Below are 15,882 nucleotides of genomic sequence, written 5' to 3'. Positions count from 1 at the left end.
TAAGAAGGTGCACACACACAAAAAAGAATGAAAGTAAGGTGAGGGAAGGAGAAAGGACACATGAAGGTGCGTTGGAGAGGTGACAATAGGGACCAAAGTCTCCCATCCTAGGTGATATTCAGGATTTAGCCAGAGCTGGTACAGGTGGTGATGTCATTTGGGTCCCCCTCTCTGGTTCACTCCAGACAGGTCATCTCTTAGGATAAAGACAATTAAAGTACAACACTGTCACAATGGAACCTGGGGTCCCAAGAGATGGTGGGAGTTGCAGCCATGATGGTGAAGCTGGCTCCTTCCAGTTCATCCATTTTCCAGTCTGCGTTTTGATCTTCCCACTGATGTCTCTCTTTAAAAGGACCCCAAAAGAGAGTGGTGAGCAGAATAGCCCATCCCCTTACTATTTTGTCCACCAAATTAGGCCTAAATTTCCAACACACCAGTTTTGGTCCATTGATTTCTGGTCCCAGAGTCCTCTGGTTCACCAGACCTTATTTCAACTCTCTGTGAGTTATCTTAGTAGGCCTTTTAGTTAAGCCAATATAATGTCTCCTTCCAGTACTTTTTCCTATCAACATATGTTGTGAGTAACAAACATTTTTTAAATTTTTATTTCACTTTCCACAGTTGAGCTCACAAGGGGCGGGGGCGAGTAGGACCATAAGGCCCTAATTATTACAAGTGGTATTGTCCCCATTTTACACATGGGAGACACATACATTAAGATCAAAAGTTTCAAGTGCCCAATTTGAGAGCGCTAGGCCTGATTTTTCGTAGTATGCTATATTTTCACTCACAGCTGCTACTGAAATCAATGGAAGCTGCGCTTTTCTCAGCACTTCTGCAAAGCAGTCCCCAGGGTCTCAAGTCAGGAAACCAGAAAATTAGGAATACAGTTAGTGATCATATGTGAAGAGGTCTATTTCAGTGATTTACCCAGCATCACAAAAGACGTTTTTGGTGGAGAGACAGGAGAGAATCCAATTCTCCTGGGCAGCATTTAACTGCCTTAAACACGACACCATCCCTTCTCTTTCTGCAATGTGCTGCCTCAGTCTCTACGTACCTTCCCACTTTTGCTACAGACTAGGCAGGGGCCCTACAGGCAACAATCTCTTTTACTAAACAACCCTCACTCAACCCTAAAACAGGTCTGCCCATGCACGCTGAATGATGAAAGGGTCCTGTGGACAAAATAGTATGTGATCATGTAATTAAAGGTTGTATCATAATGCATACGCACAACGGGTTAGGTGGGCGAGTTAAGGTTCCACAGGAGACCTAACTTTTGAGTGCTTGCCTTTGTAATGCCAATAATAGTCTTTTAATGTTTTTTGTTTTTAAATATATTTTGTAGGATGGGAAAGGTGAAGGCAAAAGAGGATGAATAGGCTCAAGAGAATACAAGATGGAGGCACTGACTGGGAAGAAAGGAAAATAAAGAGACAGAGGGACAAAAGGAAGACCAAAGAGGACCTTAGATGGTTGGGAAAGTGAAGCTGGCTGTGAAGGAACTGTCATGGGGAGAGGTAGAAGGTGATTGGCTCTTTGCCTCAAACCAGCAGACAGTGGTATAATGTTACTGACAATGTAAAATAAGGATTCAGGTTATTGTGAAAATTAGAAGTTGTCAGCAAAATTGGGATTATAGAAGAAAAATGTGTTTGTGGAGAAGAATTCCAATTAGTTGCATAATAAGAATTGCAAATGCCTTTTTTTTTTAAAATTTATCCAAAAAAACAGACTGTTTCTTCACAATGCTAGCTAGTTAATTACTATCACTTCATTCTCCAATTGCCTGTGAGGAATGCTTCTGCACATTGACAATTTTGCCTTTCGGCTTAGATACCTTTATAACATTTACAAAGGTATCTTTATAACATTCTATATTTAATATTCATGCTGCATAACCTGACAGATCAGTGTTTTCAGTTAAAACAAACTAAAAATAAAAAAAACTAAAAGGACCAGGTGCAGTCATAATAAACCCCTGCTCTATTGGTGTTCTTCAGGACAAATGTGTAAAGGAGGAATTTGCATTTGATTGGGAACTGAAGGTTTTAACCTCAAACACACACATGGCAAATTTTAAAACTGAAATGTCTGAATCTTCCCCATTGCTAAAGAAATAGCAGTGGACTCTGCCTCCGATGGGTTTGCCTCCAAGCCCTGAAACAATTCTTGGGGGAGCTGGAAGCACTGTGAGCACCTGCTAACCTCTAATAGTTATATCTGAGCTAGGGTAAACCATAGCAAAGGGTGGCTTCCCTTCCCACAGCCACCCAGGGCAGCTCTGAATGGGATGGGGGAAAGATCATGAAAACCAAAAAACAAATTGTGGCTCCCTGATTTTCTGCCCTTTCCCTCTCCAGAATAACCTGGGAGCTGCTCTAATGTGGAGCAGCTGGCTGTGGTAATTAAAAACACTAACTAGTACTCTTTATGCTTGCTCTGATTCATAGCAACCATGTTGTAGCATACAGAAGACTGACTCAAGGAACAAATAGTTAAGCAATTGTTTTTATTCCACCTGTTCAGGCACAGTAGGTGTTGAGTTTGAAGCATGCACAAATGTTTATTAATAGCTTTGTTTCTTTGGGGGAGTGAACCAATAAAGGCAGAGGTAGTTATGCCCCACTTTATATATCGAATAATGTCTATCAGTTATGAGAATTAGAGAATATTAGCATATTTTCTGAGATGCACAAGACACTATTAGAGACCTCAAAAAAGATCAATGCCCCTTCAGAGTTTACCCACAGAAGTATTTTGGAAATGTGAGAATTTCAGAGGTGGGTTTTGAATACCTAGAGGCTTTCTGTATTTACAAAACACTTCTCACCAACTGTGTGTATTTACCTGCGTAGATGTCTGAATTCCAATACTTGTTATGACAGCCATTACAACCTGTACAAGGTAAATTAATGGAGATTTTTCCCCATAAAAAACAGAAGAGCCAAATATTCATACTATCACCACATTAATGGTTTACTTGATAACATTTCAAAGTAATTGAATTCCCTGAATTCTGGCAACAGAACTTCCAATGAAGCAATTTCAAATAAATTATCTAACCTTAAAGCATGTGATTCAACCCTAAATCAAGAAACATCTTGTACATTTAACTCTCAGATCTACAAAACCTTCAGTTTAAGTACACATGGAATTCTGGAGGGGAAAGATCCAGGAGGGAACAAAGATGTTAGGGCAGTTTCTCTCTTGTACAGTTGTACTGTTCACGGCTTTGGGGTTAATTTGGTTTGTTTTTTTTATCCCAAATTTGAGTTGATTTTTTTTTTTGGAACTTAAGAAGGCAAGGAAGAATTTTTTAAAGTAATAATTGGCTCGGATGGACACCAGATTATGCTGCTGACCAGTTGTTTCAGCAACACTTCCCAAAAATCTTGCCAATTCCCATTGCCTCCTGAGTGGTTCAGGGATTTGTATTCAGAAAGATATGTTTTCTGTTGCAATTTTCTTATTCTTATGGCAGTTATAACCCATTCAATATTTTGATATACAAAATGAATAATTCAGAGTTTTTCTCTACCTTAGTCTGATTTTGTTCCATTTGGGCCTATTACAATTTTTAATTCTGGAATAGGCGTATCTTGAATTAGAATTCACAATTGCAATTCAGGTATGAGTAAATTGAAATTTCTCTTTCCTCATGGAATTTCTCTTATTTGAGATTTGGGGTGTCTAGTTAGAAAGGACAAATATCTGAATAAAATGTAAATCTGAATCAGTTAATGTACCAACCTACACAGAATTTGGAAGAAAGAACACAAGTTGCAGGAGAGAAGAGTTTGGAGGAGACTCCAGGAAGTCAGTCTGTGCGTACATGGCTTGAATGCTAGCTGCAGTTGTAGAACCTCGGTAAATAGTTATCTGAATGAAAAGCCAGTTTAAAAAGTGTACCATTCCTCTTGCATTATTACCAAGCATGAGGTACATGCTCAAGATCTTCCGTTTTGCGCCAAGTCACCCAATCTGTGTTTATCAGTAGTAGGCCCTTTCATTTCACCCATTGGGTTACCCAGTTCACACTTCCGAGTAACCCAATGACGCAGGTGTGGCCGTCCTGAACCCCACCTTTCTGTATGCGTTCTGCCTTGGAAGCCTGTTCAGTCCAGGGTTCTGTAGCTAAAGATTGCTTATTGTTTCACTTCTTTGGGAGGTCTTCATGGTTCCTTTTCACTGTTGGTACACAAAACAAAAAAACCCCAAACCAAAAACACCTTCTGTAGTACATCTCTAAAATATTAATTATTATGGTAGATAGAAATGCAGCCTCAGTAGAAATCACTGTACTGAATTTACATAATACACCTCTGCCCCGATATAATGCTGTCCTTGGGAGCCAAAAAATCTTACCGCATTATAGGTGAAACCGCGTTACATCGAACTTGTTTTGATCCACCGGAGCCCGCAGCCCTGCCCCCCTGGAGCACTCCTTTACCGCGTTACATTGGGGTAGAGGTGTATATAAATCCCCCACCATCACCACTAACCTGTCCTCCCTCCATTATTCTGAATTTTTAACAATGTTAACCAGGATTTATAGGATATATTTATGTACAACATTGACTATTCCCCATTTCAGTGTCTGCAGCTAGGTTTCCCAAGATTCCTTATTAAGTCAGATAGCATACACAATATCTCTTAGTGGTCTTTGGATAAACATATACACAGGGAAAGATATGTGTGGCTTTATATTTGTAGCATGTTTGTGCATTGAAGTGAACTGTTTTTAGAAGTGTTGAAATAGACATCAATGAATCAAAGTCTGACCTCCAATCTGTACGATCTCAGATGTCAATAGAGCAAATGAGGGTAGAATTTGGCCAAAAGAGTTTGTCCTGAAAGGAGCTGAAAGTCGTACATTTCCTCCTCTCACTCTTTAACCCCCCTCCCCTCACATGCCCAAAGCAAATTTGCCAAAATCTAGACTAATATTTTCATTTGCAAGTCTACTATATAAATGTAAGGGGGGGTGGGGGGGACACACATTGTGGAAGTTACAACACATTATTATAGGACTTGCAAAATAGTCTCCAAAGTTTTTGGAAGATTTTAAACCAGACCTTTCAAAGTTGTTTTTCAAAGCATATGAACTGCCTGAACCCCTAAGTGATTCATAAAAGGTTGGAGAGTTTCTGGAAAGAGAAACACTTAAATATCAGATACAACTCTTGTCTTAAATGTGACTTTGGCAAATAACTTAAAAGGACGCACTTTCTCCACCGTAAGGAACCACCACTGTGAAGTTTTACACTCAGTTCAGCTTTTCAGAATGAAGGAAATGGATGTAAAAGCCTCCTCGTTCATTCTACATCAATACTGGTGTCAGTGGATCTGTTGATGTAGAGAGTGATTTTTTTTTTAATTTTGGTGCTTTCAACAGTTTATTGACAAATGTACAGCCAAATCAGCTGCTCTGTACCTAGCCATGTGCCGAGATAAGGCGGCAAATCTCTTACTGCACAGTTCTCAGGGACATCTCAGTTCAGAACTCCTTCCCAGCACACTATAGTGCTGAAGTGATTTTCTGCAATAGTTCTATCCATTCAAATATTTGATCCATATCAGTGAAAAATGTTTTCTCCCAGAACAACTGAAGCACATAATGCCCCTGAATGAGGTCTCAAATTAGTTCCTCCAAGGTTACATAGGAGCCATGGTTCTGTCCACTTCAAAATACAGGGAAATATGCCTTGAACTATGACCCAAAGTGGTTCACTACAAATCAATTGTCTGACAGATGGCCTTTCACTAAAGATTCAACAAAGCTGAGCTAGTATGTCCTAGATAGAAATGTATTAGCGACAGTGGGATACAATACAGAGTAATGCCTACATGACGCCACCGCATATTAATAAAGGCTTAAGTAGTTTGCACAGTTTTTGTACTAAAGGCTTAAACTAAAAGTTAAATAAATAAATAAAAACTCAGTCTATGCTACAGAACACTAAATTTAATCTCAAATTCTCTAAATGCAACAGTGGAGAAATTCTGTGTAGATGCTTGATGTGCTTAGTCAGCTACTGATTTTAACATTTCTAGATGCTATTGCTCTAGAACAAGCTTATTGAATTCACTTAGATATTCCATTTCTTCTCATTTAGTCAGACTGGTTGCTGCCAGTACCTTCTATAAAAGTACTGAACTAACTTGAATAGGTCTCCAGCGAATTTAAGAGACGCAGGATGAACAAGTAAATCATAGATGGGGATTCTTTCAAGAGCTCACTAAGATGAGTTGACTATAGCAGGCATTCTCAACCTCTCTCTTTCTGAGACCCCCCTCCCCCACCCCAACATGCTATAAACATGCCACGGCCTGTCTGTGCCACAACTGTTTTTCTGCATATAAAAGACAAAGCCAGCATTAGGGGATAGCAAGCAGGGCAACTGCCTGGGGCCCCACATCACAGGGGGCTCTGTGAAGCTAAGTTGCTCAGCCTTTGGCTTCAGCCCCAGGTGGTGGGCCCTGGGCCCCAGGAAGCCCTATGCAAGCCCTGCTTGGCAGACCCCTGAAACCTGCTCACAGCCCCCCAATGGGCCCCAGACCCTGGTTGAGAACCACTGGACTATAGGAAGTGATTATTAGCATATATTTCACTGCAAATAAACTTGAGCTTGATCCCCGACTATATCAGCATGCTAAAGACCTTCAGGCTCAGTTATCATTCCCCTAGCTGCTGTAGCTTTTATGCAGTCCATTTGTCTGAACATTTGCCTGCTGGGAGAGAGACACTGAGCAATATAAGAATCTATTTGTGCCACTGCTATAGAAGCATCCTCTTCTTTAGGTACCTTTTTTAGGGAGACCCCCCTAATCCATCTGAGCAATAAGATGCATTTGAGCAGTCTGAGGTCTAGAGCAAGGTAGAGAGCTTGTAACTAAAGAATATTTATGTCTGACTGCACCATTAGCTGTGAACAGCTTCATGTCTCAGATAAGGCCCCTTAGGGCATCTGTCTACTCTTCAATTAAAATCCACCAGCTGGCCTGTGCCCGTTGACTCAGGCTTGCAGGGCCTGGCTAAGGGGCTGTTTAATGGCAGTGTAGACATTAAGGCTTGGCTAGGACTCTGCGAGGTTGGAGGGTCCAAGAGCCCAAGGTGAAGCCCGAGCACAAACGTCCACACCACAATTAAACAGCCCTTTAGCCCGAGCCCCGCAAGCCCGAGTCAACTGGTGTGGGCCAACCATGGATGTCTAATTGCAGTGTAGATATACCTTTAGACTGACCAAGCTTGCCTATGCTTAATCTAACAAATGGAGTAAATCCTTCATAAAAAGATCCAAGGTTTGAATCTCCACTCTGGAGCAGGGATTTGAGCTCAGATCTTACTCCTCCTTAGTAAGCATCCTAACCACCAAGCTATTCTGAGGTGGGTTACTCTCAATCTCTCTTATTTGAGATGTTCCACTTGTTCAGATACTTATATATATTCATTATGCACATGCGAGAAAGAGAGAAAAGAATGACTCCAGAGCCTGGTGATTCGGCCACTCACCAGGGAGGAAGGAAATGGGGATTCAAATTCAAATTGAGTGGAGCACAGTTCACTGGCCTAGAATGGACTTTTCCAATCTGTTTGCAAATTTTGAACATTTTTGGAACCAACCCAAATGTTTTCCTTAATGAATCGCCCACCTCTACTTGATAACCAATTAGAGTAAAGTTCACTGCACTGAATGTGGCAACAAGGAGGATGTGTTCTTGTTGGGGTAAAATACTGTCCAGAAAGCACTGGCACCCCTTCTTCTTGCATTTAATTTAAAAAAGTGAAATAGTCTCTGGAATTGAAGAGGAAAACAGGGAAAAATTATTTAATTTTTACGTTTGTTGCCAATTAAAGGTCTCTCAATTTAGCTAGACTTTGTTTAGAATCCTGATGTTCATTTACTTTACAATCTGCTTTTGTACTAGATTACACAAAAAGAAACATTAAAACTGTTCACCTTCAATGACACACGTTTTTGCTAACCTATACCCAAGGTCTTGCAATCAGATGCTAGAGCCCAACCACCTCAAAGAGCTTACCAAACCCAAATGTCAGAACCTGTCTCTCATGGTTTAAACCAGTCTTTATAAACAGGAATACACAAAAATCCAGGGGTCATCCCTGGCAGTGTTTCAGGAAAATATTTTAACAGTTAAAGCTGAAGCAATTTTGAACCATTATGGAGACCATCTTTAGGTTTTCCACCCCTTAAATTTATTTGCAGTTAGGAGATTACAGAGTTTTAACTATAAAACTTCCCTGAAGAAAAAGTAGATGAAGCCCTACTTAGAACAGCTGAACACCACATCACATAGCAACTTTGCCTATTAAGCCATGTTCTAACATCTGAAAATAACGTGTGTGTGTGTGTGTGTGTGTGTGTATTGCGAGAAAGTTCCTCCTATGCCTTGGTGGGTCCTACGCTTATTGCTGGATTTTCTCGCCTCAGCGGTTCACGGCAGCCCTCAGTTTGGCCACTTTCATGGCTCAAACCTGCCATTCACTCAGTTAGCCTCATCACTGTCCAGCATGGGGAAAAGAAGAACAATCCCCGCAGTCTCTGCTGATTCACCTAGTGGATCGGGGAACAGGCCAGAGACCTTCCCTTCCGGTGGAACCCACAGTCCAGTTCAACTCCTCCGGTATCAAACAGGGAGTTGGGGGGATGGAGGGAACCTGGGCCCACCCTCTACTTTGGGATCCAGCCCAGGGCCCTGTGGATTGCAGCTGTCCACAGTGGCTCCTGTAACAGCTGCATGAGAGCTACAACTCTCTGGGCTACTTCCCCATGGCCTCCTCCCAACACCTTCTTTATTCTCACCACAGGACCTTCCTCCTGATGTCTGATAAATGCTTGTACTTCTCAGTCTTCCAGTACTACGCCTTATCACTCTCAACGTCTTACGCCTCTTGCTCCCAGCTTCTCGCACGCACACCACAAACTGAAGTGAGCTCCTTTTTAAACCCTGGTGCCCTGATTAGCCTGCCTTAATTGATTTTAGCATCTTCTTGACTAGAACACCTGCAGCCAATCAGCCTGTCTGCCTTAATTGTTTCCAGAAAGTTCCTGATTGTTCTGGAACCTTCTCTAGGGAAAAAGGGACCTACTTAACCTGGGGCTAATATATCTGCCTTCTATCACTCTCCTGTAGCCATCTGGCCTGACCATACGCAAAGGTAAGGCACCCTATACATCAGGGGTGTGTACCGGAAAAATACATAATTGAATGAAAAATCCATTAAACAAGAGATCAAAAACTGAATAAATCTGCATTCCTAATAAAACAGCTCTGTTTGATAAAGCGGGGAGAAGAGATCATCATGTGCGAGATCCTACGTTACACTCAGCACCCACTCAGTGTAATGGGAGTGGGGGACTGACAATCAGACAGCCTGTTATGGTTCCCTGAGTCTCTTCCCAGTCCAAGGCTAGAGCAGCTTAAATGGGTGTTCCATTATGCACCAACTGGCAACCAGCATCAGCTGGCAACTGTCCTCCAGGTAAAGATGTCCAAAGAGTAGCATGCTCTGGCCACTCTCCTCATCCCTCTTCACAAGCTTTCCATGCTGAGATCGTGGGGCAGGGAGGCATAGGCATTTAGTAATGAAATACTATCAGATGGAGACAGGAGGAGAAGAACAATGCTTTAGACCTACAGTACTATGTTCCATATTCAAAGATGACAAAGATAAACACTACAATCAGAGAGAGCATTGTTATATTCAGGTCACAAAGATTCACAGAGCAGAGTTGTCTTCTTTCTTTAGGACACATCACTATCAGAATAATGATGTATAAAGCCCAAGGTCCATATCAAATTTGTGCCACTGTGACAAGAACAGACGTTTATCACAAATATGTAAATCCATCACTTAATCTGCCATCTATATTCCTTTTCCTTTTTTCACTCTTTGCTAAGCAACTGTGCTATATGGGCATTGGAGGATTCTAAAATCCTCATCTGAACAGCAAGTATTCAGAGCACTTTTGTGAACAGGACACTTCAGAAGATAAAACAAATAAAAATGTAAAAATGGACTTTACCGTAAAGCCATTTGATTTGTGTATTTAGTGGGTGCATGTCACCAAACCCAGGAGATCTGCCTGTTTGAATCTTGAGAATATGAAAAATTATCAAAATATACAAGAAGATCTAGCTCTCCAAAAGGGATAGAACTATGAACCTGTGATCAGAAACACCCTGAGTTAGTCGGCGCCTAGCCAGCAGTAAACTTCATTACACCAATCAGCCAAATTTTTGGCCCTAGATAAATATACTCCTAATCCAGTCTATTTTTAAAATTAGCCTTAACTGTGCTGACCCACATTAAAGGTCTGAAAATCCACCCATTGACTTCCTAAAACCTAAAAGAGCTTTCCCATGCCACTGAAAAGATCAAAGATTTTCTCTTTAAGTGAATGGAAATCCAGAAGATTATCCCTCAAGAAACAGGATGGAGGATTATTTCTTCTCCTCCTCCATCATTTTATAGACCACAATTATCTAGCATGGTGTAACTGAATTACCTCTTCCCAGATACGACACTGCACACCATATTCTTCATAGTGATATTATATGATTATGGCATAATTATGATGCATTTTGTACAAGATGAGTATAGAAGTGGTCATTGGAAAAGTTATGATTTGCTGAATATGATTATCCTATGTGTGTGCTTGTATCATTTTTCAGAGTAGCAGCCGTGTTAGTCTGTATTCGCAAAAAGAAAAGGAGTACTTGTGACACCTTAGAGACTAACCAATTTATCTGAGCATAAGCTTTCGTGAGCTACATCCGATAAAGTAAGCTGTACTCCTTTTCTTTTTGTATCATTTTTGTATCTGAAGTTATGAATATTGACTATGTATCAGTATTTCAAATATAGTTACACCTGGGCAGCACCCGCTAGGCAAAATGCTTCTGGCCTAGATAGCTGGCTGTGAAGGCCCTATTCAAGGTAATGGGCCATTAGGGAAAACAATACACCTTAGGAGAAGCTTATGCCCTACCTGGTGAGCCTTCCTGAGAATGCTCCAGACAGCCTGAAATGACTGCCATGACTCAGCAAGACATGCAAGGGCATGTGACCAGGCCACATGACTCTGGACTCCATTTTGGGATGGCTATTTTTCTACAAAATGGTCTAGGAACCAAGTTTGAAGAAAAAAAAAAAAGGAGGGGAGGATCAGAGGGGGGAAAAGGGCTCCGGCCAAATGCTAAAGTTATGTAAAGCAGGGAGTAACATCATCTGTTGTTCATCACTCCCCACACAACAAAACTCCTTGAAACACCCGAGGAACACCCAGGCTAAAGGGATTTTTAGCCTGTGTATGAAAACTGCGGGATCCCAAGCTACAAAGCAAGTGCAGCTTGTGCCTTGAGAATCTGCAATCCTGCTTGTATTGTCAGTCAGGGTGAGAGATTGTCTTTTCAAATCATATCTTTCTAGTATGTTAAGCTTAGTTTGCGTTTTTGTTTATTTACTAGGTAATCACTTACAGTCACTTAAATTCTATCTTTTTGTAGTTAATAAACTTATTTTATGTTTTAATCTAAACCGTAAATTTGAAGTGAAGTGCTTGGAAATCTTAGCTCAAGGGACAGGGGCTGTTGCATTTCCTCTCCACATTAAGGGGAGGCAAACTGGATAATAAATTCATACTGGTCAGGGTTTTGACCAGAGCAGTATGGTACAACTCTAGGATCCTAAGCTGGGAAGCTGGTGGTTATTTTGGCTGTAGACTGTCTATTGTTGGTCTATGCAGCGGCTGGTCAGAGAGCCTGCACGTAAGTGCAGCTGGGTGTGTCCCTACCTGTGTGAATGCTGGTGGAAGTGTAGGACTGGGAGCGGGTCTGTAGCTTGTCTCAGCAACACAGTGAGAGGGGGAGCCCAGGCTGGGGAGTCAGAGGGTTCAGTGGTACCCCAGTTCCAGGTGGCACCCCAAGGGGAACCCATAACACCTGCTTTTTATCCATTTTGTACCTTCTATTTTTTTCTGCCTCCTCCTTTCTTCCTACTTGTAGACATCCTCTCCCTTCTTTCTGTCTTTTGGTACTCAGTTGAGTAACCAACAAAAAAGCTAAAATGCACACAGTGGAACATAACTGACTTTAACATGGGGTAGGCAAACTTTTTGGCCCGAGGGCCACATTGGGCTTCCAAAATGGTATGGAGGGCCGAGCAGGGAAGGCTGTGCCTCCACTAACTGCCTGGTCCCCTCCCACTTCTCACCCCTTGACTGCCCCCCTCAGAGCCCCCAGCCTATCCAACCCACCCTGCTCCTTGTCCCCTGACCGCCCCCTCCCGGGATCCCCCGCCCCTAACCACCCCTCCGGGACCCCACCCCCTATCCAAACCCTCTGCTCCCTGATTGCCCTGACCCCTATCCACACCCCTGCCACCGACAGGCCCCCTAGGACCCCCGACCCACTTCTTGTCCCCTGACCACCCCCTCCCGGGACCCCTGTCCCTGAATGCCCCCCCAGGACCCTACCCCCTATCCAACCCCCCCTGCTCCCTGCCTCCCCCCCACAATGGGACCCCCCAGCAACCCCCATCTCCTGACCGCCCCCCTCCCTGAACCTCCACCCCATCCAACCGCCCCCTTACCATGCCACTCAGAGCAGCAGGACAGGCTTATTGTAAAGCCTGGGAGGTGGGCAGGTGCAAGCCTTGCGGGTATAACTGCAGGGGAGGAGCGACAGTGGGGGAGGGGCCGGGGGCTAGCCTCCCCAGCCAGGAGCTCAGGGGCTGGGCAGGATGGGCCCGCAGGCCATAGTTTGCCCACCTCTGCTTTAACACAACAGATACTGAGATTTTGCTTATCTATGTGACATCGCCAACATGCAAAACAAGTTGCATGTTTGCAGTGAATTTGTATTTATTCAGTTTCCAAAAATAAAAAGAAGAAAGCCAAGTTGTTATAGCACACTGTCAAAAAGAACTCTTTCCAGGTTTCAAATTAATGGCTACAGAATTTTTGATCTTTTACTCTTCCTCCTTTTAAGGCACTCAAAAGTTTCATTTGATTTTTAGCCGCAGTATGCTTGTAAGGGTTCTGCTGATAAGTTTTTCTCCCCGATGGGAGTGCTATGTATATGTGTTAAAAGGTAATCTTAAACAGGGTCAAGTTCTTTAATTATGATTTTACAGCAGCTCACACATCAAATATAAGGCTAATGAGCAGAGAATTACTTTTGGTGGAGAGAATTTAGACTATCCCATTTGAAGCAAATCTAAAGGGATATGTCCCTCCCAGAATTATTGTGTGTGAGTGAGCGAGAGCGTGCAATTTTTATTAAATTCTTCTTTACAAGAAATAGCCAATAGTCTGATTCACAACGTAAAGTTCCAGGACCAACAAACTTTTATCCAGCTAGCTATTTCGGTCACACACACTATGAATTTACGTTCATGGTTCAGGGCCAGATTGCTGGCCAGATTGTACAGCCATGGGAACCACTAAGAAGAAAGTGCCCCTTACCACCTTGAGCGGCCTGTCTGTTCCAACCCACACAGTACACGAGTGAAGCAGGCTTCAAAGAGCAGCTGCATCTACTCTCTAAACCCCCACGCACGCTCGTTGCCCACAGTGCCCAAGCAGTAGAGCTGTGCCAGCACATCAGTAGATGTTTGCTAAACTGGGTATAGGGCTTATTCTGCTCCCGGAGCTGCAAGGAAACCTGGAGGTAGGCTGTGATTTGCAAGCCAATCTCCCTTGCACTGCCACCGGAGGAGCCTATATGATCATACGGTCCTTGTTCTGGATAGTTTGTTAATTCATGATCAAGCCTCAAAATCAGAGCTAAAGAAGAATATTAAACTTCATTTTCAGAGAGGGTAACTCATCTTCTGCCGTAATCTGTCAAGAATATACGAAAAGGGACTCACTTTCAAATCATTTAAATTTCAATATCTTAAATATATTAATTTCAAATAAACCAGAACTTTACAATGAAAATGCATTAAAAGCTTTCTGGATATTTTCCCAGCCTGCCCATTTTACTGAAATAAAATGACTTTTGCAAGACTGAGATTTCCAGACGTTCTCTATGCCAGAAAACCAAAAATAAGTTAGAGAGACCGTAATTTGTTCTACAGGATTCAAAAAAAGGTCTTAGGACCTGGGTTGATATTTTGACACAATCCACAACCACACACTGTCGTCTGTGGAACAGAAGTTAATGGGAAGGAGTTTCATCAGGTTGGATAGTTTTATAGAGGGTATTTACTAACAGCAACCAGGGGTCCTCTGTCCAGCACTCTCCATTTACAATATGAGAAGGGGTTAAGAAGAAAGTTAAATAAAAAGAAGTAGTTTGGAAAAAGTTGAGATATCAGAATGCATATGTTTGATAACACTTACGATCAAGTCCATTGATGTAGCTCATTGTAATTTCACAGTGCCCCCAAACTGCACTGACTACAGGGTAAAGTTTTTTCCCTTTCAGTCCTCGGAAGGCCACTCCAAGATACTGTCCATCTACAATGAAGCTAAGCGTTCCTTCATCCATATCCAAAACTACCAATAAGGAGTCTGGGAGTACAAAAGACTCATCTGGTTCCAAAAAAACAGGATACGTCACCCCAGGTTGGTTTTTACAATTATGATAAAGTTTGTTACGTCCCAGATCCCAGCCCCATGATTCACTATTGCTACCAACCAATGATGTATATCCTACAGAATGTAATGGAGCTTCTGCTGTTGATACACCCACCACAGCATGTGTTCCTCGTTGCCTAGTGGGCCAGTGAATTTGCCAGACATGTAGGCCTCTTGTGTAGCCAACTTTGCCCCGGATGCAATCTGTGCTTTGGGCAACTGGGTGCCTATGAAAAGTTAGTTTGTCATCTTCCTTTACAAATATATTTAAAGATCGATCTTCATTGTTCCAAGCATGTTTATACTGGACCTCCAGTTGGGAAGGGGGCATATCCAGCAGCATGTCCAGGCGAGCAGGCTTGCAAAAATCTGGTCCCCTCAGCTTTCGTTTAACAGGTCTGTAAGGGGGCTCCCTCACATCCACAGACTTTATGCTCCCTGAGATTTTCTGGCCCATTTCTCGGCTGCAGATTCAGAAAGGAGAAAGAAAGGTTGACTTTGGCCCAATGTTACCTCATGAAAGCACTTTCACACTGAGCCAGGGACTCGACAAGCAGACTGGATTTATTTCTCCCGTTTGGAGCCTTTTAGCAGCAATGGTTTCAGAGAAAAAACACTCCTGAAAGAAAAACGAGAATTTTCAGTTAATTAAAGAAAGCCAGTTTATCCTCTCAAACATTTTTGAAAACGTCTTCTTATCCCAGCTAGGTTATTTTAAACAACAACAAGAACTAACATTTCTCTGCTTTTTGTTCTCTGTCCTGCAGTACTAACCAGACTGCCAGCAGGATATTCTGAGCCCACCAGCATACAGAATACAGACAGTAATTTCCTCCAATTCATAATAGGATACAGACATTCTCCACCTTCTGCCCTTCCACCCATTTAGTCTAGCCAGGGCCATAATGTCTTGTACAAGGCATATATTATTCCCCAGGAATAAGGATTAACTTCATATTCAGCTGCATAACGATTTTTTATTTACTCGTTTTGTTTCATTTTCTCACAACTAGGTCCTATGTCAGAGCTCCCTTTTCTTTCTTACTGTTCCTGTCTTTATATGACCTTACAATCCAAGGCTTTATCTTGTAACAGCAACAAACAATGCTAGTAACAAACAGCTGTGAAACTTGACTGCTTACCTTTAACATACCCTGCCCCTTCAATAAAAAGGGCACAAAACTGTCAAGCTTTATTTTCACTGAGTTTGGCGGGAGAACAAAAAGGGAAGGAGAATAGGAGGATATAAATGCAGTAATGGAGT

General features: G+C 42.3%; 1 protein-coding gene across 8 annotated transcripts in view; it reads right to left on the bottom strand.

Moving 5' to 3' along the window:
* SPSB4 (splA/ryanodine receptor domain and SOCS box containing 4) overlaps nt 1-15,882 on the bottom strand; it is a 327,295-nt gene that overhangs the window by 105,956 nt on the left and 205,457 nt on the right. For all 8 annotated transcript variants that reach the window (XM_073359973.1, XM_073359976.1, XM_073359974.1 and 5 more), the window contains exon 2: nt 14,382-15,237. In XM_073359973.1, coding sequence (XP_073216074.1) covers nt 14,382-15,075 — 694 coding nt within the window. In that variant the 5' untranslated portion in view covers nt 15,076-15,237. The remainder of the gene's footprint in view (nt 1-14,381; nt 15,238-15,882) is intronic.

The sequence above is a fragment of the Lepidochelys kempii genome, chromosome 9 (assembly GCF_965140265.1).
Source record: "Lepidochelys kempii isolate rLepKem1 chromosome 9, rLepKem1.hap2, whole genome shotgun sequence".
Classification (NCBI taxonomy): domain Eukaryota; kingdom Metazoa; phylum Chordata; order Testudines; family Cheloniidae; genus Lepidochelys; species Lepidochelys kempii.
This window is presented reverse-complemented; position numbering and strand designations above follow the sequence as displayed.